This window comes from Castor canadensis, chromosome 2 (assembly GCF_047511655.1).
Source record: "Castor canadensis chromosome 2, mCasCan1.hap1v2, whole genome shotgun sequence".
Taxonomy (NCBI): Eukaryota; Metazoa; Chordata; class Mammalia; order Rodentia; family Castoridae; genus Castor; species Castor canadensis.
Genome location: NC_133387.1, coordinates 26,895,294 through 26,918,823, shown reverse-complemented (window position 1 = coordinate 26,918,823; position 23,530 = coordinate 26,895,294). Strand labels below are relative to the sequence as shown.

General features: G+C 36.9%; 1 protein-coding gene and 1 pseudogene across 3 annotated transcripts in view; one reads left to right on the top strand and one right to left on the bottom strand.

Moving 5' to 3' along the window:
- Nucleotides 1–23,530, bottom strand: part of Grm8 (glutamate metabotropic receptor 8) — a 767,244-nt gene that overhangs the window by 442,834 nt on the left and 300,880 nt on the right. For all 3 annotated transcript variants that reach the window (XM_074063968.1, XM_074063975.1, XM_074063963.1), the window contains exons 4-5: nt 1,715–1,850; nt 935–1,089 (exon numbers count right to left, since the gene is read on the bottom strand). In XM_074063968.1, coding sequence (XP_073920069.1) covers nt 935–1,089; nt 1,715–1,850 — 291 coding nt within the window. The remainder of the gene's footprint in view (nt 1–934; nt 1,090–1,714; nt 1,851–23,530) is intronic.
- On the top strand, nt 10,454–14,792 carry LOC141416826 (NADH dehydrogenase (ubiquinone) complex I, assembly factor 6-like; annotated as a pseudogene).

The following is a 23,530-nucleotide window of genomic DNA, read 5'->3' as shown; positions in this document are numbered from 1 at the left end:
GCTATGTTTCTACCTACTTCAACATTCATTTTTCCAGGTACATAATGCCAGCTACTCTGGAAGCAGAGATCAGGAGAATTGTGGTTTGAGACTACCTGAGGCAAAAAGTTATTGAGATCCCCATCTCAACCACATGTGTGGTGGTGCACACCTGCCATCCTGGAGATGCAGAAGGTGTTAACAGAAGAATCGTGGTCCAAGCTGGCTGGGGTAAAAACATGAGTCCCTATTTGAAAAATAATTAAAGTAAGAAGAGTTGAGGGCATGGTTCTATTGGTAGAATGCTTGCCTAGCAATTGGGAGGCCCTGAGTTCAACCCCTGGTATAGCCAAAAATGTATCTGCCCTATATGTTCCACTTTCAACTAATTCAATTATGCAATCAGTGCTAATATAATCTATGGAGTCATGGGTAAAGAGCATTGGCTTTCTCAGGGAACTACCTCAATTAAGGGAGAACACTTGGAAAAAATGCCCAACTCCAAAGGATAATGTTAAAGGTAAGAATTTTAGTCACAGTCAATACTATTAGAAAAAGATTTGAAAGCCTGTTTCACAGATCTTTCCTGCTGAGTTTATTATCAACAGGGTCAACCTAGTATCTTATATTCAGTTTTTATTAGTCAAGCACTTTCCCTTCAACTGTATAACCTTCATGTATGACAACGGAAATATACAGAATTAGAATCCAATTACTAGCATAATGGAAGTATCTAACACCAATTATAGTTCTCTTTCTTAAAGTAAAAGTCTAGTAGGTACACTTTAAAACATGCTAGGTTATATAGTTATTGAAATGACAATTCTGTCATCAGAACTAAACCATTTATTCAGTCATTAATAACGAGTACTTTTCATTTTATTCTAATATTCTAGTTTTGCTTTGAATTTTGATTCAACTGGAATGAAACAAATTCTCCATGGTGCATTCTTACCATCAATTGATGCCCTTTTGGGCAAAATTGTCACAGCCCCTTCTGCAATCTGCTCCTGCTGATAGACAGGTGCTATTTTGGAACCCCAGCTATCTGAACCGATCCATAGAAAATGACCACTTTGATTTAATTTTTTTGCTGCTTCCAATATCCTCCTATAGGGATAAAAAGAAATAAAGCATACCACATTAATCAAGAAACACTACAATTCTGTCTTTCCTCATAAAAACTTCCACCATGTCTTGACCCAGCAGAATTCCCTCAACAGACATGAGGCAGAAACTGGAACAATGCTCTTGAACCTCTAGAACCATGAGCTAAATAAACTTTTCTTTATAAATTACTCATTCTGTGGCATTTAGTTACAGCAACAGAAGCAGACTAACACAACCAGCTTTATGAAATTAAATACACTCAGTAGTCACTGTTAAACAATTAGTCAATCATTCTGACTGCTTGAGTCTTATCATCTCCTAAAGGAAATACAACAGAGACTTTAACTGCAGTGCATGTTAATTAGCCTTATCCTTAACCTTGTTCCCATCATTCTGTCTATCATTTTTATTTAGCTCATCTCACTCAGTCCCTGGTTTTACTCTATAGGCATTTCAGACATGTAAAATGGAGGTCATTGTGTTTGTAGCAGAAAGCAGTCTATAATTGCAAAGGAAGGAGGCAATTCTGGTGAAATCTCATAAGACTTTACATTGAACATGAAATATGTTTGAAAAGGATGTGGGACAAATCTGATCCTATATACAGAAGAAAAATAATGAGTACCTGATATCATCCTCGTTGGCAAACATAATCACTGCTCTAGCATTAGGTGTTTCTAGCAGGCGTTTGATAATTTTTTCAAATTCTCCAGGTCTCGGTTCACGTGGGATTTTCTGTGATTGAGCAATGCAAACACCACCTATTGAAAAAAAAAAGGTGACTAAGAAAGAGCACTTATTGAATTAACACTTAATGAAATTAACTGTTTTTTAAAAGAACATGGTTCAGTACAGGATATTGTTTCTCAAAGCACTTGTTATTCTCAGTAAAAAGTAATCATGTTTGTTTGCATTATAATATATGCATGTAATACATGATCAATTACTTATCAACATATGAGTATTTTACCAAATTTAAACATCATTTTTATGGATATATGTAGGAAAAGCAACATGTATAAGATGCATGATGAGAGGTGAGGGGTGGAAGGAAGAAGAGCTGGTTTGATTTATTTAACATACGCCAAAAGACAAGAGGTAGAATTAATAAAAAATCTGAGTATGTTTTATAGGTGAGACCTTTATTAAGTAGCTAGGGGTTTTTGCTACTTTTATTTACTAGTATATCTCATTTAAAGTTAATTTCATTTTATTGCTTCTAGTATTGCAGCAAGATTCTCATGCATTAGCATAATAATAGATTATGAGATAAACAGTCTTCAAGGCTATTAGAGACACAAGCAAGTTCCCAAAGATGGAACTCAGTTGACATAGTCTGCACCATAAAAATCAAAATGGCAGAAATCCCAGCTGAAAGAAAGGAATGAAGAAAGAGAAGAAGGAAAGGAAGGAAGGAGGAAGGGCAATGAGGGGAGGGAGGGAGGGGGGAAAGGAGGGAGGGGGGAAAGAAGGGAGGGAGGGAGGGAAGGAGAAGGATGGAGAGAGAGAGAGAGAAAGAAAGAAAGAAAGGAGGGAGGGAGGAAGGGCAATGGGGGGAGGGGGGAAGGGAGAGAGTGAGGGAGGGAAGGAGAAGGAGGGAAAGAAAGAGAAAGAAAGAAAACAAGGAAGGAAGGAAGGAAGGAGGGATGGAAAGAAGGAGCGGGTGGGAGGGAAATGGGGGGAGGGAGGGAGAGAGAGAAGAAAAGAAGGAATGAAGGAAGGAAGGAAGAAAAGCTCTTCTTTTGGCTTCTCCTTCTCAGGCAATGAGAGGACAAAGGGAAATTTTTGAAAAAGATCTCTGCCTTTGGGCCAGGGTAGGAAAAAAAGAAAGAAGTTCCTCCCAGTTGCAGCAGAGAATTAACAAAGTCTTCTATGTAATAAGAGCACAGAGGTTCTTATTACAAAGAGGAATACAAAAGTGCTTGGAAGAGCTGATTTTTAAAGAACATACATACATCCATACAGGAAAAAAGTGGGACATTCATGGCAGAATCCAAGGTATGAAAGAACCTATCTTGACACAGTCTGTGGTAGAAATTGGCTAAGGTTGAGTTTGGAAAGAATAACTAGGTCCAGATTGAAAATGCATTTGTTCATGATGTCAAATGCTGTTGATGAAATATCATATATTAGGATGAGGGGTGCAGTTGAGTGGTAGAGCACTTCCCTAGTATGTATAAGGCTACATGCTTGTACTGCAATAAAGAAAGAAAATATCCATATGCTGAAACTTAATCCCTGGCGTGATGGTACTAGGTCATGAGGTTGGAGCCCTCATGGATAGGATTTGTGTCCTAATTTGTGTCCTAAAAGAGCCCAGAGAGCTCCCTTGTACCATCTATCATGTGAACATCATTCTGAGCAAGGTTAGCCAGGCTTAGAAGACCAAAAATCATACGTTCTCTCTCATATGCGGACTTTAGATCTAGGGCAAATACAGCAATGTGGTTGGACTTGGGGCACATGATAAGGGGAGAGCACACATGGGAGGTATGGGGATAGGTAAGAAACACAAAACATGATAGTATTTGATGTCCTCACTACAGAGAAATTAATACAGAAACTTTAAATTGACAGAAGTCAATATGAGAAGGGGTCAGGAATTAGAAAAAAGGACAGTTAGAGATGAATCAACTCAGAATATAACACATATGTACATGGAAGCAATGCTAGGAATCTCTGTATAGCTGTCTTTATCTCAACTAGCAAAAATGCTTTGTCTTTCTTATTATTATTTATACTCTCTTTTCAACAAAATTAGAGATAAGGGCAGAACAGTTTCTGCCTGGAAGCGAGGAGGTAGGGGAGGAGAGGGAAGGGGTGGGAGATAGGGGGGAGAAATGGCCCAAACAATGTATGCACATTCAAATAAATGAATAATAATAATTTAAAAAAAGATCCAGTAAAAGACAGCAGTGAACCAAGATATGAGCCCTCACCAGAATTCCACCATGCTAGCACTCTGATCTTGGACTTCTAGCCTCCAGAACTGTAAAATAAATTTCTCTTGCTCCTAAGCCATCTAGTGTACAGTAATTTTTATAGTAGCCTGAATGACTAAAACATCAAACAATTTAGATTTTATCCAAGAACCCATTAAAAGCTCTAAAGCAGGAGAATTACACGATAAGCTTTATGCTTTAGGAAGAAAACTGAGATAGCCATACAAAGAAAGAAATGTCTGCCAGCTGACAATCAGTGTCTGGAGTACATGATCAGACTTCATCTTAATGTACATGGCAGCAATGTATGACTAACCAATGTTAGAGTTCTGCAGACTTATTTTTCTTGTAAGTTTGAGAACATTCAAAATCACTCTATAATGGAAATACTCTTACTAACTTACACTATGCTCTTCACAGATAGGAACTGATTATAATCCATAGATGGTGCCATGCTACTACCTGTAGTTAGCTAGTCTACTGATAGACCATTAACAGTTGTGATGATTAATTCATTCCTCAGTAAATATGTATTGAGCTCCAGTATTTGACAGACACTGTGTGGGAAATATGGATGCAATGGCAAATAAAACAGTCATGGCCTCTGCCTTCATAAATTTCAAAAATGTCATGGGTGAATCAGGTTTAAGAAAAACAATGATAATAATAAGTACATAATTATGAATTATGACAAGTCCTATAAGAAGGAACAAAGAAATTTAATTTAGATTGAGGATTCAGGAAAAGCTACCCTAAAGTGACATAATTTAGTTGAGGTCAAAAGAGTGAAAGGATGCTAGAGAATAGTGTGGTAAAGGACAGAAAAGAGCCAGTAGAATTAATGAGTAAGGGGGAGATAAAGCTTAGAGAGAGGTAGACAGAGATCAGAGCACTCTTGACTTTGCAGGGCCCCTGGAAGACTGTGCATAGTTAAAGTGCTTAGGATCTTCACTAAATGTTACTATTTTGTCAATCTTTCATGACCCATGGGAAAATGTTTCCTATATAAACATGGCATTTCATAACAGGAAAATGGATGAGGATGGCTAATATAGAGAACACCTCAAAGTGGAAAGAACAGGAGCCAATGAGCCCAGGGAGGGGGTTATCAGAATGTGTGATGGGAAATGATGCTTAGGCAATGCTACTAGTGCTGGGAGGAGCCAACCGATCTCAGGTGGAATTTCTGAGTTATAATCAACAGAGCTTTATATTTATTTATGTGAGCAGTGAAGCAACCAGAAGCCCACTAACTATGACTCCACGGATTTGGCCTTTGTGACCATTTAAACGAGTGGGAAATACAAGAAGTTGAGCAGGTATGTGGAGAAGAAAAGAACGATCTCAGTGTGAGACAGGTCGTCTTTAAAGTATCCCTGGAACATCAGACTGAAAATGTGTTTCTGGACTAAGGAGAGAAAAGGGAAATGCAATTACAATTCTGTCAAGTGCTGATGCACCAGGTGACTGAGAGTTAGATCAACAATAGGAAGGGCACTGATGGAGCTCTGAACAAACTACCAGGTTTGGAGGGGAGCTAGTGAATGAGACCAGGAAGGAAGATCACATATTTTGAGAGAATTTGGGGGACAAAGTCTAGAGGTATGTTGAAATTTCTATATAATTTATTTAAAAATCAACAAACAAACAAACATGGAGAGTGGAAACACTAGATAACTGCAGAAATGCAACACCAAAAGTATAATAACTCTCTAGGGAACAACAGTTGTTCCAAAGTACGATTGCCCTTTTAATTAAAGCTTTATGATTACTGAAGCATTCCATTAAAGACGTGTTGTATCCTCAGCATCACTCTGAGACTACTACTGACTCCAGAGCCAAAGAAATGAAAGTTGGAAAATTTTTTATTATGACTATTTCAAGTGAGCTAAACAGGCAATCCAAACAGGGCTTAATCTGAATTTGTTGATTGATTTTTTAAGGATCTACTGGACAGTTTTGTTTGTGAAATGCTGTATTATCTAGATTGGATTTTATCAAAGTCTACATCCACTTCACTTTTTTTCGATTTCTTTTCCTTCCCTTATATTTGTCAACCTGGTCAATTTGCATTTTCCTGGAAAGAGACATAGCACATTTAATTCATTTCAGCCAAGCAAATACTTAGGGAGATCCTGCTACACATGGCATTTTGCTGTTTGGTACTTTATGGGTATTTTATTAAGTTGGAGACTGATTACTTCTCTAGTGATTGGAGTTAGAAGATTAGGAGGCTTTCCTTAGCTCTGAAACTCATTCACTTTCTATCTTCATATCATTCAAAAAGACAGACAGTTAATCCATTCATAAGCATTTGTGGTCTACTATGTTTCAGGAGCTATAGCTATTTAAAAGTTGCCAGTCCTCAGCAGTCTTACAAGATAATTGAACACAAGAGTAAAAATTTAGGTAACAATGAAAGGTTGTTATTTTTCACAAGGCATAAGCATAAAATATATCAAAATGCAGTAATAAAGGACAAATTGATCATCCTTTCCCAAATAGTCCTGTGACTTCATACAAAAAAGGGATCATTACATACTGTTAGAAATTGGTTTTAAAATCCAGTGAAATTCAGTCAAACGTGCAAGACTAAAAAAAGATATGTTTTCCATATAATACCCAACATCTATTGTTCAGCTCATAAAAGAAAATGTCTTTAGCTGAATTTTGTTGAGTAAGATATGCTAAGCTTGAGAAGTCAAATATCTGATGTTCTCACTCATTTGTGTAACTTAGACTTAAAATAATGACAAAGATCATGAAATAATAATAATAATGGGACATGAATGTGAAAGGTGGTGTGGGGACAAATCAACTGGGAGTGGGGAGAAAGAAAGGAAAGGATACTGAGGGAGGAAGAGGATTGAAATACTCTATATGTATATGTTTGAAGAGACCATAATGAAACCCACCAAACACTGAAAAAGGGAGAGAAGATTGGGGGGATGGAAATATAATGGAGAGGGTGAACTTGTTCTGTGTACACAGTACATATGTATGGAACTACCTCAATGAAACTCCCTTGTATTATTAATGTATACCAATTCAAAAGATAATAAGACTAAGGGGAAAAAAAGAAATAGACATTTAAACTCCTGGGGTGGAAGGGATAAGAGAAATTGCCCTTCATCATAGAATTAGTCCATTAAATCCACTTGTTCATATCTTACTCTGAAATATTACTGATTATGTACAATTCAAGGGACTCTATGTTTCCCACTCTGCGAACATGCCCATTGCTGCAAAAAAAAAATATTTTTAAAGCTTCACATCTAGGGAAAAATACTATATGAAGGAATTTATGATGGGTTGTTTTCCAGAATTTTCTGAAGTCTATAATTTTTCTCCTTTTGATAATTCAGCAATAGTTCAAGATGATTTGGTGAAATGAACACTTTATATATACTCTACAATGGAAGTTATTGCTCCTTGCCAGTCTCACCCCTCTGGTTCTATCACTATGTCTAGTAGCCACTCTCTAAGGTTGGTATTATCCCCATCTTTCTGGAGAGGAAACAGAAACAGGGGTATCAGAGGCTGGAGCACAGATTCAAAGCCAGAACTACTTAAGTCTAAACTTTTTTCCATCATCTTGCCTGTCCATAATTAACTATACCTGTAGCTTAATAGTTTAGTGTTTGCAAATCACTGATGAATAAGATAAAGCAAATGTAAAGACTCATTTAGAAAATTCGGCAGGTTGTTCCTTGCAAATCTAATTGACAGCTACATAAATACAGTACTTCTACTGAGTATTAAGAACTGAATTAAGATACTTAGGACTTTGGCAGATTGTAAAAGTGACTTAAGCTTCAGTAGATATCACTTTAAACTCAAAACTTTCCAATCATCTCTGCAATTGCATGTCCTCAGAAGACCTTCCTGAGATACTGGTCTTCTACTTTTGGACTGCATCAACCACAATAATTGTGCTTTGTTATCTTTTTCCCCCTCTCTCCTTCAACTAAAACTCCATGACTGCCAAACCTTGTCTTTCACATTTATTGCCATACTTCCAATACCTATCACCATGCTTGGTACATAGGGATTTCAAACAATATTTGTTGAATGAATAAATGCAAGACTTAAAACAGACAGTGCTGAGATAGAGAAATAGAAATGAGACAGTCTTGCTTTCACAGAACTCTCAGCCAAACAGAGAAAAAACTGGCTGCATACAAATGTTTAAAAATATGTGCCATTAATAGAAGTAAAAAAAGATATGGGCCATAATAATACAGAAGAAGTTTTCACTGAACTGTGCTCTGCCTCCCCAGACTATTTTTTATCAAGGTACTGTGAATTAAAAAAAACACTAGGCCTTAGTTTATTCCTCTATCGGGTGGCATTATAAAACAAGGGAAAATTTGTAAACAATATCATTTCATAATTTTTTACTTCTTTAGGAAGATGAGACTCATGACTGAGTGAACTGATGTCTCACACCTGAGAGATGAATGGTTTGTATGTACTTATTTGCTAGTGCAGAGAGAAGATGAAGTGGGGAAGCAAACAGACTTAGTGTCCAAAGACCTGAGGGTAGGTCCAGTACAAACTTGAACTAGTCTCTCATCTCTGTGACAAGATTCATGATATTTCCTGGGAATGTTGTAAGGACCCAATTAAAAAAACTAAAGTGTTTTTTTTTTGTTTTGTTTTTTTATTATTCATATGTGCGTACAATGCTTGGGACATTTCTCCCCCCCCCCGGCCCCACCCCCTCCCTTACCACCCACTCCACCCCCTCCCTCTTCCCCCACCCTCTCGATACCCAGCAGAAACGATTTTGCCCTTATCTCTAATTTTATTGAAGAGAGAGTATAAGCAATAATAGGAAGGAACAAGGGTTTTTGCTAGTTGAGATAAGGATAGCTATACAGGGAGTTGACTCACATTGATTTCCTGTACATGTGTGTTACCTTCTATGTTAATTCTTTTTTATCTAACCTTTTCTCTAGTTCCTGGTCCCCTTTTCCTATAGGCCTCAGTTGCTTTTAAGGTATCTGCTTTAGTTTCTCTGTGTTGAGGGCAACAAATGCTAGCTAATTTTTTAGGTGTCTTACCTATCCTCGTATCTCCCTTGTGTGCACTCACTTTTATCTTGTGATCAAAATTCAATCCCCTTGTTGTGTTTGCCCTTGATCTAATGTCCGCATATGAGGGAGAACATATGATTTTTGGTCTTTTGGGGCAGGCTAACCTCACTCAGAAGGATGTTTTCCAATTCCATCCATTTACCAGCAAATGATAACATTTCGTGCTTCTTCATGGCTGCATAAATATCCATTGTGTATAGATACCACATTTTCTTGATCCATTCATCAGTAGTGGGGCATCTTGTCTGTTTCCATAACTTGGCTATTATGAATAGTGCCGCAATAAACATAGGTGTGCAGTTGCCTCTGGAGCAACCTGTGTCACAGTCTTTTGGGTACATCCCCAAGAGTGGTATTGCTGGATCAAACGGTAGATCAATGTTTAGCTTTTTAAGTAGCCTCCAAATTTTTTTCCAGAGTGGTTGTACTAGTTTACATTCCCACCAACAATGTAAGAGGGTTCCTTTTTCCCCACATCCTCGCCAACACTTGTTGGTGGTGTTGCTAATGATGGCTATTCTAACAGGGGTGAGGTGGAATCTTAATGTGGTTTTAATTTGCATTTCCTTTATTGCTAGAGATGGTGAGCATTTTTTCACGTGTTTTTTGGCCATTTGAATTTCTTCTTAAAAAAGACTAAAGTTTTATACAAATGTGGCACATTATCACTGTTAATAATAATAATTATCATTATAATAATGATAGCTAGACAAGCAATACCATTCACATAGATATAGAAAATAGCTGGTGTTCAGATCTAAAACATGGGATTTTTGGCAGACATGATTCTTGAACACTTCATCATTCTTTGCATAGTATGAGATATCTTGAATTTTGAGAAGTGATATTGTTTACTTTCTTATGCAAATAGATAAAATGATTATGTTTGATGAGGGTAGTTTCAAGGTAAGAGAATGGGAATAGTTACTTAAATTCGCCTTCCCAATTCCTACCACAAGAATCCAAGACTTAATCAACAATAGTCCATAAGCATTTCAAAGATTTGAATTGAAAATTAGGATTTAACTCTTTAAAATAATAGAATGCCCCAAACCATTAAAGTATACTGGGGCAATTATGGTGTAAAAGTTATTGTAGAACCAAGTACATGTTGCTTCATTTAAACATTTGAGTCTGCCTACATCATGGAAGCATCTGCACTGGGTTTGGCCAGGGCCCCTTAGGCTTGGCTACCTGGGGCCTGTACCACCAAGCCCCACCCACTCACTCCCACCCTCACCATGATCACAGAGTATGGCAGGAACCAGCAGACCCAACATCTCAGGCTCTGAGTTCTTGCAGAACTGAGCTTATGAGTTATTTATGCTCCCTACTCTTCCTGCTTCCAAAACTCTGTTTTTGCACTGAGGGCCTTCAGTGTGGAACTGGCTCAGGTTAAGGACTCAGTCTCTGAGAAAACAATTAGACTGATATAATACAAATTGGAAATAAACTGTGGAAGATAAATGCTGTGACAGTCTACCACATCAGCATGTGGTCACTGAACTATGGAAGGTATGCACACAGTAAGAGGCAGACATGGGCTCCAGATTGATTTTACAGAGAATCCCAGAAAAGATGGAAATTCAGACCTCTACAATGGGGACTGAGAAGAAGAAATGAATAGGACAGTGCTGTCAAAAGACATAATCTGAGCCAAGTATGGTGGTGTAGGCATATAATCCCAGCACTAGATAGACTAACACAGGAAGATTGCTTGCAAATTGGAGGCCAGCTTGAGATAAACAGCCAGGGACTCAGTGGTTCAAGCCTGTCGTGCTAGCAACTTTGGATGTGGGGATCTGGAGGACAGAGGTTGGAGTCAGCCAGGGCAAACATTTCTGAGACACCATCTCAACCAATTACTGGAGGCAGTGGCATGCCTGTCATCCCATATACCTGGTGAAGCACAAACAAGAGGACCAAAGTCTAGACCTTAGTGAGCATAAAGTGAGACTCTTATCTCAAAATAACCAGCACAAAAAGGGCTGGTAAGGTGGCTCAAGTGGTATAGCACCTGCTTAGCAAGTATGAGTTCAACCCTTAGTACCATCAACCCCACAAAAGACATTATCTGACTTAGAGATGGCTCATGAAAATCACTAATAAACAAGAAAAAAATTGTATAACAAAGTATATTGTAATATCCAGGAACTTGAAAATTAATCTGAATACACATAAATCTCTCTTCTTTATTTATCACTAGAAAAGGGGATAAAAGATCTTCATACAGAGCATGTCATAAGAAAAGCACAAGGCACTGTCACTTACTTAAGAGAAACACCCTATCATTGTGGCAGAAGTGTTCCTTCCTGTGGATATTTGTATGCTATATGGTGTTGTACAAGAGCACTTTCTACCAAGGAAAAGAGATTAAAAATGTGAGAAATGTAATATATGACATTTCTATCCTGGCACACTTGCACCTAAAGCATGATAGGTCCTCCCACAAAAGTGCTCCTGTGAAAGCATACCCTGCTTTTCTTCAGATGGTTTCTCTAGATAACTATTTAAAGAAAATTCAACAAGTGGATTTTGATATATCTGCCCATATCCATAGCAGAATTTATTACTTCCATTATCTTTGTATATTTGGTCATGGAAGAAATGATATTAAAATAATTTCATGGTACTGATAACAATAAATAAATAAACAAACGTATGCTCACTATACCTTATTAAGAGTTAAAATCTGAAATGCTGAGATAATACAGTTATAGATTGGGCTCCCTCTAAAGTAGACCTTCAGAAACAGTTTGAAATGTATAAAACTTGCCTTTAGCATCTAACCTGTGAAGGGCTCAAAAGCAAGGAATATTGGGCAGAGAAGTCCACCTATGCATATATAGAAATGTCACAACAAACTCCCCTATACAACTATCACATATCAAAAAAAACATTAAACAAAAAGAACTCCAACTAGCTGAGTCCCAATGACAGGCTCCCAATAGCACAGGGGCCTCAGGCTAAAATGGCCTTCAGAGTTTCATTGACACTTACCACAAAGGCCAGACCATTCCACTTCCATATCAATCAGTATAAAATGTATTAATTTTATGTGTCAATTTGACAGGGCCATGGATTTCTAAAATAGCTGGTTAAACATCATTTCTGACTGTGTCTATGAGGATGTTTTTAGAAGAGATTATCATTTGAATTGGTGAACTAAGTAAAAGAAATGGTCCTCCACAGTGTCAGCTCACATCATCCAATACATCAGGGCTGGAATGGAACAAAAATATGGAATAAGGTTGAATTAACTTGGTTTGACTGCTCAAAGTAGAATATTATATTTTCTCTTGCCCTCAGTGCTTCTGGTTCTCAGGTCTTTAAACTACATCATGAACTCTCCTAGATCTCTAGCTTGTAGATGGCAAATAGTGGAACTTCTTAGTCTCCATAATTCTGCAAGTAAATACCTTATAATAATTCTCTTCATATATATGTATGCGTGTAGTTGGTTTGTCCAAAGGATCCTGACAAGTACAATCAATCACTGAATGTGGAACATCCTGGGAAGAGGGAGCTGGCCTTACAAAAGGCAGCTCTTTGCAGCTAGGGCCAATCCCTCAGGGACTGAGAGCTAGAGGCCACCTGCCTAAGACCGTCTCAGAAGTGGGAACAATAGGTCACTTACTAACAGAGATCTAGAAAGGGAATTCACCACATATGAAAACTGAAATTTATAGAAAAGTAAAGATATTCTATCTCTAAAATAAGTCAAAGAATTAGAAGAATTTTATTTTTTATTGTTAAAATTCCAAGGATACTTACAGCACAAAGAAAGCTAGTCTCCAGAAACAGTACAAACTTGGAATTGTAACCAACACGAATAAGAGCATTAGGCTCAGAAAAATCCCTGGTATTTCAATAGAGAAGTTTTGTTAAAACAATCTAAAAAGACAAAGAATTGTCAATTTGGTTATTACTTATTTGTAAGACAAAAAATCTCTATTAATAATGTAGTAGGAAAAAATAAAACAAGAAACAATGCCAGAGCACTGAGTTCCAACTGTGATAGAAATTGAGGATTAATTTATTAGGATTAAATTACTTACAAACCTGTGTATATAATAATAAATATAATGTTTTAAAATCAACATGACTAGCCATGCATTGGTGCTAGACTTGTAATCTTAGCTACTTGGGAGGCTGAGATCAGGAGGGTTGTGGTTCAAGGCCAGCCCAAGCAAATAGTTTTCAAGACCCCATGTGGGAAGGTAAATGTGGTGCAAATACTCTATACACATGTATATAAATGAAAAATGATATCTATTGAAACTATTCTAGGAATCAGGGAAGGAGGTATAAAGGTGAATGATGGAGAGGTGAATTCAAATATGATATATTTGATATATTGTAAGAACTTTTGTAAATGTCACAACGTACCCCCACCCAACACAGCAATAAAAAAATTAAAAATTAAAAAAATCAAAATAACCAGCATAAAATGGACTGGAGGTATGACTCAAGTAGTGGAGCATCAACCCTGCAAGCACAAAGTCCTAAATTCAAACCCCAGTTACACCACTAACTAACTAACTAACTAAAATAAATAAATAAAATCAACATGACTATTATCGGTATTTCAAGTTGTCTCACAATTTCCATCAAATTAAGTCCTTTGTAAATCTGATCAAGCCTCCAATAACTTGACAGATCCACATGATAAAACTTTACACAATCAAATATGCAAACAAAATTACCACTTTATCAATTACCAAAGAAAATAACTAGACTATTGAATTAAAATTACTGGTTAAAATTTTAGGCTGAAAATTGTCCTTCACTGACCATTTTGAGCTAATAGAAATGTGATATAGCCATTCAATTATTGTAACTTTTTACAAGTGTACCTTTAGATAAGGAGCAATGAGCAAAACAAAATAACCAGGATTTGGAATTTTTAAGACAATGGAATCACATGACCTCCCCAACCTAAATACCCTTGCCATCACTTCATTCCATATTTCTGAAGAAAAAAGTAAAATAACAATTTAGCCGAATGTAATTGGTCCTTTAGCAGTAGTTGAGCAAAATTTGCTCTAAGATTCAAATATGTGTAATCACACCTCTTGTAACAATATTTTCACCTCCTCATGTGATGTACAACTGGGATTTAGCAGAAAAGAGCACAGTGTGATGAAATTGTTTAAGTTTGTCAGCTCAAAAGTACACTTTGTGAAAAGGAAGACTTATCTCACATATTACTATAAAAGTGTTATTTTTACCAACATGGATTAAAAGAATAAAATTACACTTAAATATATTTTCATTTTTTCTCTCTCACCGTGACTCTCAAACATTTTATACTTTGTCCTCCATCAAATGCCATGTGGACTCTGTTTTTTTTTTTTTTTTTTGAGGCAGGGTCTTGCTACATATGCTATGTAGCTCAAGCTGAGCTCAAACTCACAATCCTTCAGCCCATGTGACTCTTAAAGGGGCTGTGCAGTGCAATGTGTGAATGGAATTCCCAGTACAGAAGAGGCATGCACTCAATGTGACCCCCCCACACACAGGGCAGCCACAGAGACAATCAATCCACTATGAAAAGCACCTGCGCACAGAGGACCCTTCCCCTGCCAGACTCCATGTCTGCTCTCAGGGAGTTGTTGATGCTCTGAATGTGGATTTGACTGGCTCAGGCTCCCAGCATTAAGGTTCACACTGGGCCAACACAGCCACAGGTCAACAGGAACCAAAGATCCTTGCAGAAAAATAGACTGGTGTGGGAGTTACAAATCTCACCTGTTGGGGCAAATTTTCTGGTTTCTGGCCCTTCTCTTACCAGCTATGTGACACTTTGTAAGTTATGTGACTTCCTCTTATGTGTGCTCCTTGTACCTCTGAAGATTGAGAGGATGCTGGCCAAATGGGTTATCATAAAGGAATTAAATGGCACGCAACATCATTTTTTTCTCCAGAGAATATCTTAGCTGTAAATTGTTTAAAATCAAATTTACAAAAAAGTAACTCACTTCCAATAAGTCATAATTACCTACATTATTTCTAGACCCTCAAATACATTCACCAAACATAACAAGATGATATCTCTTACAAGAGATTCCAGCCAATGGGATTAGAAGGCAAACACATGCCCACAACAGGCTAGAACTGAAGTCGCTTCCCACTCTTGTGAATCTGAAGTGACTAAGGAAACATAGGTACAGTAAATGGAAAAGATTTAGGGAAAAAAATTAAAGCAAGAAGTATGAAAGGGATTGGAAGAGGACAGAGTGAGAAGAGATGTGAGATGGGAAATGAATGAGAAGAGGAGAGAGAACAACAGTAGAAACAGGAGATGTGAGACAGCCCAGAATTATCCATGAAGTGAATCTATAAGATCAAAGCAACAAGGAACACCTGACTAGGATTAAAGACATTTTATTAGCATGCAATGTGCATTTGTACTTATGGCAATTATGTACTTATGTCAATTATTTTTTGTAGAGTGTTACAGGATTTTTTTTTATGTTCAGTTGTTTTTGCAATTTCAAACTAGGTTTCCAGATACTGAGGTCAACAATATGACAGGAAGGTTTCAAATGCCCTTAAGAGGTCCACATGCCCAATACGAAAAAAATCTGAGAGAAGAGAAAGTTCATATTTTCAAGCCCATTGCCAGGGAAATTCATTACAAAATGAGAGTTTGGGATCAAAATGAGCATTGGTTAAATTTTTTACACATTCTGGATTCTAAAATATAGTACTGGAATTTTAACTAAGCCCAGTACAGAATTATTAAGTATGTTTAGGAATTAATTGCAAAATTACATGGGGTGGGACATTAGTCACATCTGCCCTTCTTCAATTATTCAACAAGTGTTTTTTGCGTACTTACTGTGTGTGAGACACTTTTCAACAATGAGTGATCACAGTGAATAATACATAAAAGACTTACTTACATGTGTATACATTGTTTGGGCCACCTCTCCAATCCCCCCCTGAACACTTCCCAACCCGCTTCCAGGCAGAACCTGTTCTGCCCTCTTCTCCAATTTTGTTGAGAAAGCATAGGAAATAATAAGAAAGACAGCATTTTTGCTAGTTTGAGATAAAGACAGCTATACAGAGGGATTCCTAGCATTGTTTCCATGCACTTGTGTATTGAAACTCACATTGGTTCATTTCTACCAGACCTCTTCACTACTTTCTGGTCCCCTTCCCATAGTGGCCTCTGCCAGTTTAAGATAACTTTATTCACTCCTCTACGGTGAGCACATCAACCACATTCAAGTTTTAGGTTTCCCTCCCTTTCCCCATTCCTCCTGTGTGCATTCTCCTCTTAGTGTATGTCCCATGTCCAATAGTATTACTGCATTTGTTTTAGGTCTGTAATCTGTATAGGAGGGAGAACATGCAATTTTTGGCCATCTGAGCCTGGCTAACTTCACTTAAGATAATGTTCTCCAGTTCCACCCATTTACTTGCAAATGACAAAATTTCATTCTTCTTGCAGCTGAGTAAAATTGTATACTTATACACAATGGAATTTTATTCAGCCACAAAGAAGAATGAAATCATGCCAGTACCATGCTGTTTTTATTGCTATGGCTCTGTAGTATAGTTTGAAGTCAGGTATTGTGATACCCCCAGCATTCTCTTTTTGCTCAGTATTGCCTTGGCTATTCGTGGTCTTTTGTGTTTCCAAGTGAACTTTAGGGTAGGTTTTTAAATCTCTGTGATGAATGTCATTGGGATTTTAATGGGAATTGCATTGAACATGTAGATTGTTTTTGGTAGTATTGCCATTTTTTACTGTGTTGATTTGCCAATCCATGAGAATGGGAGATCTTTCCATCTTCTGTAGTCTTCCTTGATCTCTTTCTTCATTCATTTGTAGTTCTCCTTGTAGAGGTCATTTACATCCTTTGTTAAATTCCTTCCTAGGTATTTGATTTTTTTGGGGGGATATTATAAATAGAGTTGTTTTCCTATATGCTTTCTCAGTTTTTCAATGTTGGTGTATCCAAAAGCTACTGATTTTTGTAAGTTCATTTTGTATCATACTAAATTGCTGAAGCTGTTTATGATGTCTAGTTTTGGGGTGGAGTTTTTTGGGTCATGTAATCTGCAAGTAGACATACTTTGACTATCTTTTTATGTATTTATATTGCTTTTATTTCTTCTTCTTGCTTTATTTTTCTGGCTAGGAATTCTAGGACTATGTTGAATAGGAGTGGGGAGAGTGGGCATCCTTGTCTCATTCCTGACTTTAGGGGAAATGGTTTCAGTTTTTCTCCATTAAGTATGATGCTGGCCAAATTTGTCATATTCAGCCATTATAATGTTGAGGTACAATCCTTCTATTCCTAGTTGTCATAGGGCTGAGCTTTTATCATGAAGTGGTGTTGAATCTTATCAAAGGCTTTTTGTACAACTATTGAGATGATCAGTGGTTTTTTTCTTTGCTTCTGTTAATGTGCTGTATTACATTTATTGGTTTGTGTATGTTGAGTCATCCCTGCATCCCTGGGATGAAGCCAACTTGATCATGGTGGATGATCTTTCTGATATGCTGTTGGATTCGGTTTGCCATTATTTTATTGAGGATTTTTGCATAGATGTTCATTAAGGAGATTGGCCTGTAGTTCTCCTTTTTGGATGTGTCCTTATCTAATTCTGGGATTAGTGTAATGCTGGATTCATAGAATAAGTTAGGCAGTGTTCATTCCCCTTATATTTTATGAAAAAGTTTAAGGAGTGTTGGTATTAGTTCTTCTTTGGAGGTCTGGTAGAATTCAGCTGAGAATCTGTCAGGTCCTGGACTTTACTTTTTTGGGAGACTCTTTATTGCTGCTTCAATTTCATTACATGTTATAGATCTTTTTTAGGTGGTTAATATCCTCCTGGTTCAGTTTTGGATGGTCATAAGTATCTAGAAATTTTTTGATTTCTTAAATATTTTCCAATTTATTGGAATATAGGTTCCACGGTTGTCTCTTATGATTCCCTGGATTTCCTGAGTGTTGTTGTTGTCTCTCTTTTTTCATTTCTGATTTCACTAATTTGGGTTTTTTCCTTCCTCATTGTAGTCAGGTTTGCCAGGGGATTGTCAATCTTCTTTATTTTTCAAAGAACTCTTTGTGTCATTGATTCCTTGTATGGTTATTTTGGTCTCTATTTTATCAATTTTGGCCCTTATTTTTATTATTTCTCTCCTCTGCTTCTTTTGGGTTTTTCTTGTTCTTGTTTTTCTAGGGGGTTGAGATGTAGCATTAGGTTGTTTATTTGAGATCTTTCTGTCCTTTTAAAATAAGCACTCAATGGCTCAAACTTTCCTCTTAGGACTGCCTTTGCTGTGAACCATAGGTTCTGGTAGGTAGTGTTTTCATTTTCATTAGCTTCCAGGAAACTTTTAATTTCCTGTCTTATTTCTTCTATGACCCACTGAACATTGAGCAATGTGTTATTCTGCCTAAAATTATTTGTGTATTTTCTGATGTTGTTTTTGTTGTTGAATTCTGGTTTTAATGCATTGTGATCAGATAGAATGCAGGGGTTATTTCTATTTTCTTATACATGCTGAAAATTGCTTTGTGCCTTAAGATATGATCTATTTTGGAGAAAGTTCCATGGGCTGCTGACAAGAATGTATATTGTGCCATTGTTGGATTAAATAGTCTGCAGACATCAGTTAGATCCATTTGGTTTATGGTGTCATTTATTTCTAATATTTCTTGGTTGATTTTTTGTTTGGATGACTATCTATTGGTGATAGAGGGGTATCACCTCTATATGTTGGAATCTATATGTGTTTTTAAGTCCTTTAGTGTATGTCTGATGAAATTGGGTGCACTGACATTGGGTGCATATAGGTTGATAATTGTTACTTCCTTTTGATGTATTGCCCCTTTTATTAGTATGAAGTGTCCTTCTTTATCTCATTTGACCAATGTAGGTTTGAAGTCTACTTTGTCTGATATAAGTATTGCTGCTCCTGCCTGTTTTCGGGGGTGCACTGGCTTGGTAAATCTTCTTCCAGCCTTTCACTCTAAGCCAGTGTTTATTTCTATCAATAAGATGGGTCTCTTGTAAACAACAGATTTGTTGGATCTTCCTTTTTAATCAGGTTTGCTGAATGGTGTCTTTTGATGGGGGAGTTGAGTCCATTGACATTCAGTGTTCATATTGACAGGTATGTGGTGATTCTTGCCATTTAGCTGTTTTTGTTGTTTCAGGATTTGAGTGTGTGCAGCTGAATCAATGCTACACTCTGATACTTGTCTTTTCTTCTCCTGTGGTTTAATACCTCCTGCCCTCTCATGGTTTTGTTTGCTTTCATCTTCTGTGTGCAGAATTCCTTGAAGAATCTTCTGTAGTAGTGGCTTGGTGGTCATATATTGTTTTAGTTTCTATTTATCGTGGAAGATTTTTATTGCTCCATCAATTTTGAATGATAGTTTTGCTGGGTAGAGTATCGTAGGTTTGAAGTTAGTTTCATTCAGTGCCTGAAATACCTCACTCCATGCCCATCTTGTTTTTAAGGTTTCCATTGAGATATCTCTGTTATTTTGATGGGTTTACCTTTGTATGTTATTTGTTTTTTCTCTCTTACAGCCTTCAATATTATTTCTGTTTTCTATGCTTGTTGTCTTAATGATAATATGCCATGAGGAGGTTCTATTTTGGTCAAGTCTGTTTGGTGTCCTGGAGGCTTCCAGTATCTGAATGGACAAAACTTTCTCAAGATTTGGGAAATTTTCTGTTAGTATTTTATTGAATATATTATGTTTCCTTTGGCTTGCACCTCTTCTCCTTCTTCACTGCCCATGAGTCTCAGGTTTGATGACAGTCACTTTTGATGAAATTATCTTTTGATGGAGTCACTGAGTTCTTTTCATAGCTCTTGAGTTGTTTAACTAAGATTTCTTCTGTTTTTTTTTTTAATTTCATTTTATCTTCAAGCTCTGAGATTGTGTGTTCCACTTGTTCTAGTCTGCTGGAGTGGCCTTCTACTGTGTTTTTTGTTTGAGTAAAGGGACTTTTTAATTTCCAGGATTTCTGTTTGATTCTTTTTTCTGAGGTTTTCCATATCTTTGTTCAACTCCTCTTATGTTTTGTGTTGTCATCTTTAACTCATATATCTCCCTTTTTATAGTGTCCTTTGTTTCACTTTGGTGTTTGTTGAAGTCTCTCTGAGTTCCTTTATTTGTTTCTGTGTCTTCTCATGTTGTCTATTTTTGGTGTCTCAAAATTTCTTGAGTGCATGTTGTTCATTCTGGTTAACCATGTCTAGTATCTTCTCCATGAATTTCTTGGTGATATCTTCCAAAATTTCTTCTTTGAAGGTTTTTATGTGGGTGTCACTGGGCTCGTTAGTGACATTTATCATTGTTTTGTTGAGGTCAGTAACTGGGTGTCTATTTTCTTCATTTCCCCCTGAATCTTGTATTAAATTGTTTTTTTGAGGAGAGTGGTTTCCATGCCTTTTTCTTCCCATCACTCCACTTGGTGCTGTGCAACTATGTTTTGATAGGCTAGTTGGTGGTTCTGATTGCCTGTTTTCTTTCCCTGATTTAATTTTTGTCTTGAGACTGACTTGGTTGTTACCTTGGTTGATGTGCTCTTTCTGTTCCTGGCCTGAAGGTGTGATATGGCATAACAAATTCACAGGTTCAATGCCAGACCACTTGTTTACATATTACATTGAAAACCCCTTGATGATAATATCTATAAATAATGGTAGTTGGGGTGGGTGATAGTTATTAGGTTAGTTATAGATTTTGGGGAATTTATAAAGGCGGTACTAAAAAGGGGGGTTGGTGGGTGGGAGAAGAGGTATGGGAGCTGCTGGGTTTTGTGGCCCTTGTGCGTATTTGGGTATATTTTTGTTGTAGTGGAGGGTGCTTGTGTCAGGGATTTCAGGGGCCTGGGGTTGTATACAGTTGGTACAGTAGGCTAGTCAGTGGGTGATGAGTGTGTAGGAGGGAGGGGTATTGTGGTGACAGGATAGGGAAGGATAGGAGGGGGAGTGAAGAGTGGGTGTGAAGGGGCAGAAAGAGTAGTTGGGAGGGAGAATAATGGATTATAGCACAGAAGAAGGAGGGAAAGTGAAGAAGGTAAGAATAGGGATAAAAGAATAGTGATGGTGAAGTTAATAATATGGGAATAATAAAAATAAAACTTAAAAATATATGAATAGTTTTTAAAAATGCTTTTAGGTCTAGTTGGTTCAAATTGGGCAAAAATTTCATTTGCTAATATCCTCCCAAAATGCAGTAGGTTTCTTTCCCCCCATAAGTCAGGCATACCTGCCATCACTTCTGGAGCTTAATTGAGCTCTTACTACATTCTGAGTGCTCTGTTGGAATCTGAAGCTAAAAAATGAATAAGTCACAGTGCCTGGTCTGGAGGAGCTCTTAGTGAACAACACAACATGTAAACATGAACATGTTACAACTTGATGTGAGAAATGTTATAATACAGAGTAGCCTAGTAAAAGGGACCAAGAAGATGGACTCTGATAATTGAGTAAGATTTACTGGCTCCTGCCAGTGACCTTGGAAATACATGGTCAGAGATGCACAAAAGGTTTCTGTATGGTGCATTGATACTCACCAGGATCACTCAGTCAGAAAACATTTCAGACGTGAGCTGATTAATTTAGGTAGCCAGAAACCAGAAAAACCTATTTCTAATGTATACTGCCAGGCAATAGACAGGAATAGCATTTCCTATGAGAATGTGATTATTGTGAATAATTAAAATATCTTGTAATAAACATTTGTGTTTATGTGCAAAAGGAAGTTTAATCTCACCTTTCCACAATAAAAAACACATATCTCACTTTGAGGTGGAGAAAAAAATTAAAATGGTTACTTGAAGGGGAAATAGCAAAGAATCAAGGAAATCCTAAGAACCAAGAATTTCAGAGCTGGGTTCAATAAATTTTAATCAGGACCATAAAACAGCAAATGTCAAATACACACATATATGCATAATTTAGGGATTCATTATCAAACAAACTTTCATTGAAATCAAGAAAGTTCTACAACTTCCATGTGATAGACATGTGTTTATAACATTTTGTTGTTATATCGTTTATCTAAAAGGGTTATTACAAAAGAATATGAAGGTTTCAACAATCCTAATATCATCCAAGCACAAAAATGAAAACTTCTGCAAATGACAAAAGGATAACAATTTTTACCTCATCAATTTCTATGGCATAATTTCTGGTCATGAACTGGCTCCTAGATAAAACTCATTCTCCTTACAAACGCACAATATCTTAACCATATAGAACATACTGATATCTATAAATGAAATGTAGTTTGGCTGTGAAAAAAATTCTGGAGTCTAAGTGGCATAACAAAAGCATGATTCTATCATTATAACAAGTTCACTCATTACATGGTATCCTTTTCTCATCCCTACATTGGAGAGAGTCCCTGCTCCCTTTGCATGACCCTGGGTAAGAGACATAACCTCTCTACCAATCAGTTTCTTCTTTTGTAAAAAAGAAGGTTGCTTGACAGGATAACCTCAAAATTCCTTTCAATTTCAACATTTGTGTTTCTATGAATATACCATATACGCTGGTCTCATGAGACTGTGAATTATGTAAGTTCTAATATGGGAACAGAACATCATGTAAAATATAATAAATCATTTTCTTAAAAGCCTACAAGAAAAGAACTAAAGGATACACAGGAAAACATGTCCAACTCAATATCATGAATCCTGGTTTGATGAGCCAGAGCATGACTGGGTAACTTAAAAAACTTATTTTTATAAAAGTATTAAAACCTCAGTCAGATGGTAGGTGTCTAGTGATTACAGTCCCTTGTCAGTTCAGTAAAAATGAAAGGAGCTTGGGGGATAAGCTTGGAGGCATCTCCATGCTGGTTTGTCCATTAATAGCTTCCATTTCACTATTCAATAATGGCCTTATTCTCCTTTCATCTTTATCTTTCCTTCTCATATTTCTTTGTATTACTCCATTTTCCTTGTCTTTTCTTCCTTTTATCTTCTCTTTCTCTACCCTTTCCCCTTCCAAAAACTTAAAAATGAAACAAGTCACCTGATACCATCCCTTTCCAATTACTTTCCTTCCATTACTCTGATCTCATTAACAGCACAGCAGCAGCCAAAAAGAACAGCTGCATGTCCTGGCCTCTGGTTAAGTGTGGAAAGTAGAATATATTTGTTAATCTCCATGTCATGGACTAGATGTTTGTGCGCCCCAACATTCATATGTTGAAGCCTAACACACACACACATATATATATATATATATATATATATATATATATATATATATATATATTTTTTTTTTTTTTTTTTTTTTTGCAGTACTGGGGATTGAACTCAGGACCTACACCTTGAGCCACTCCACCAGCCCTTTTTGTTTGTTTGTTTTTCAATTTCTAAATTTATTATTGTTAGAATTAA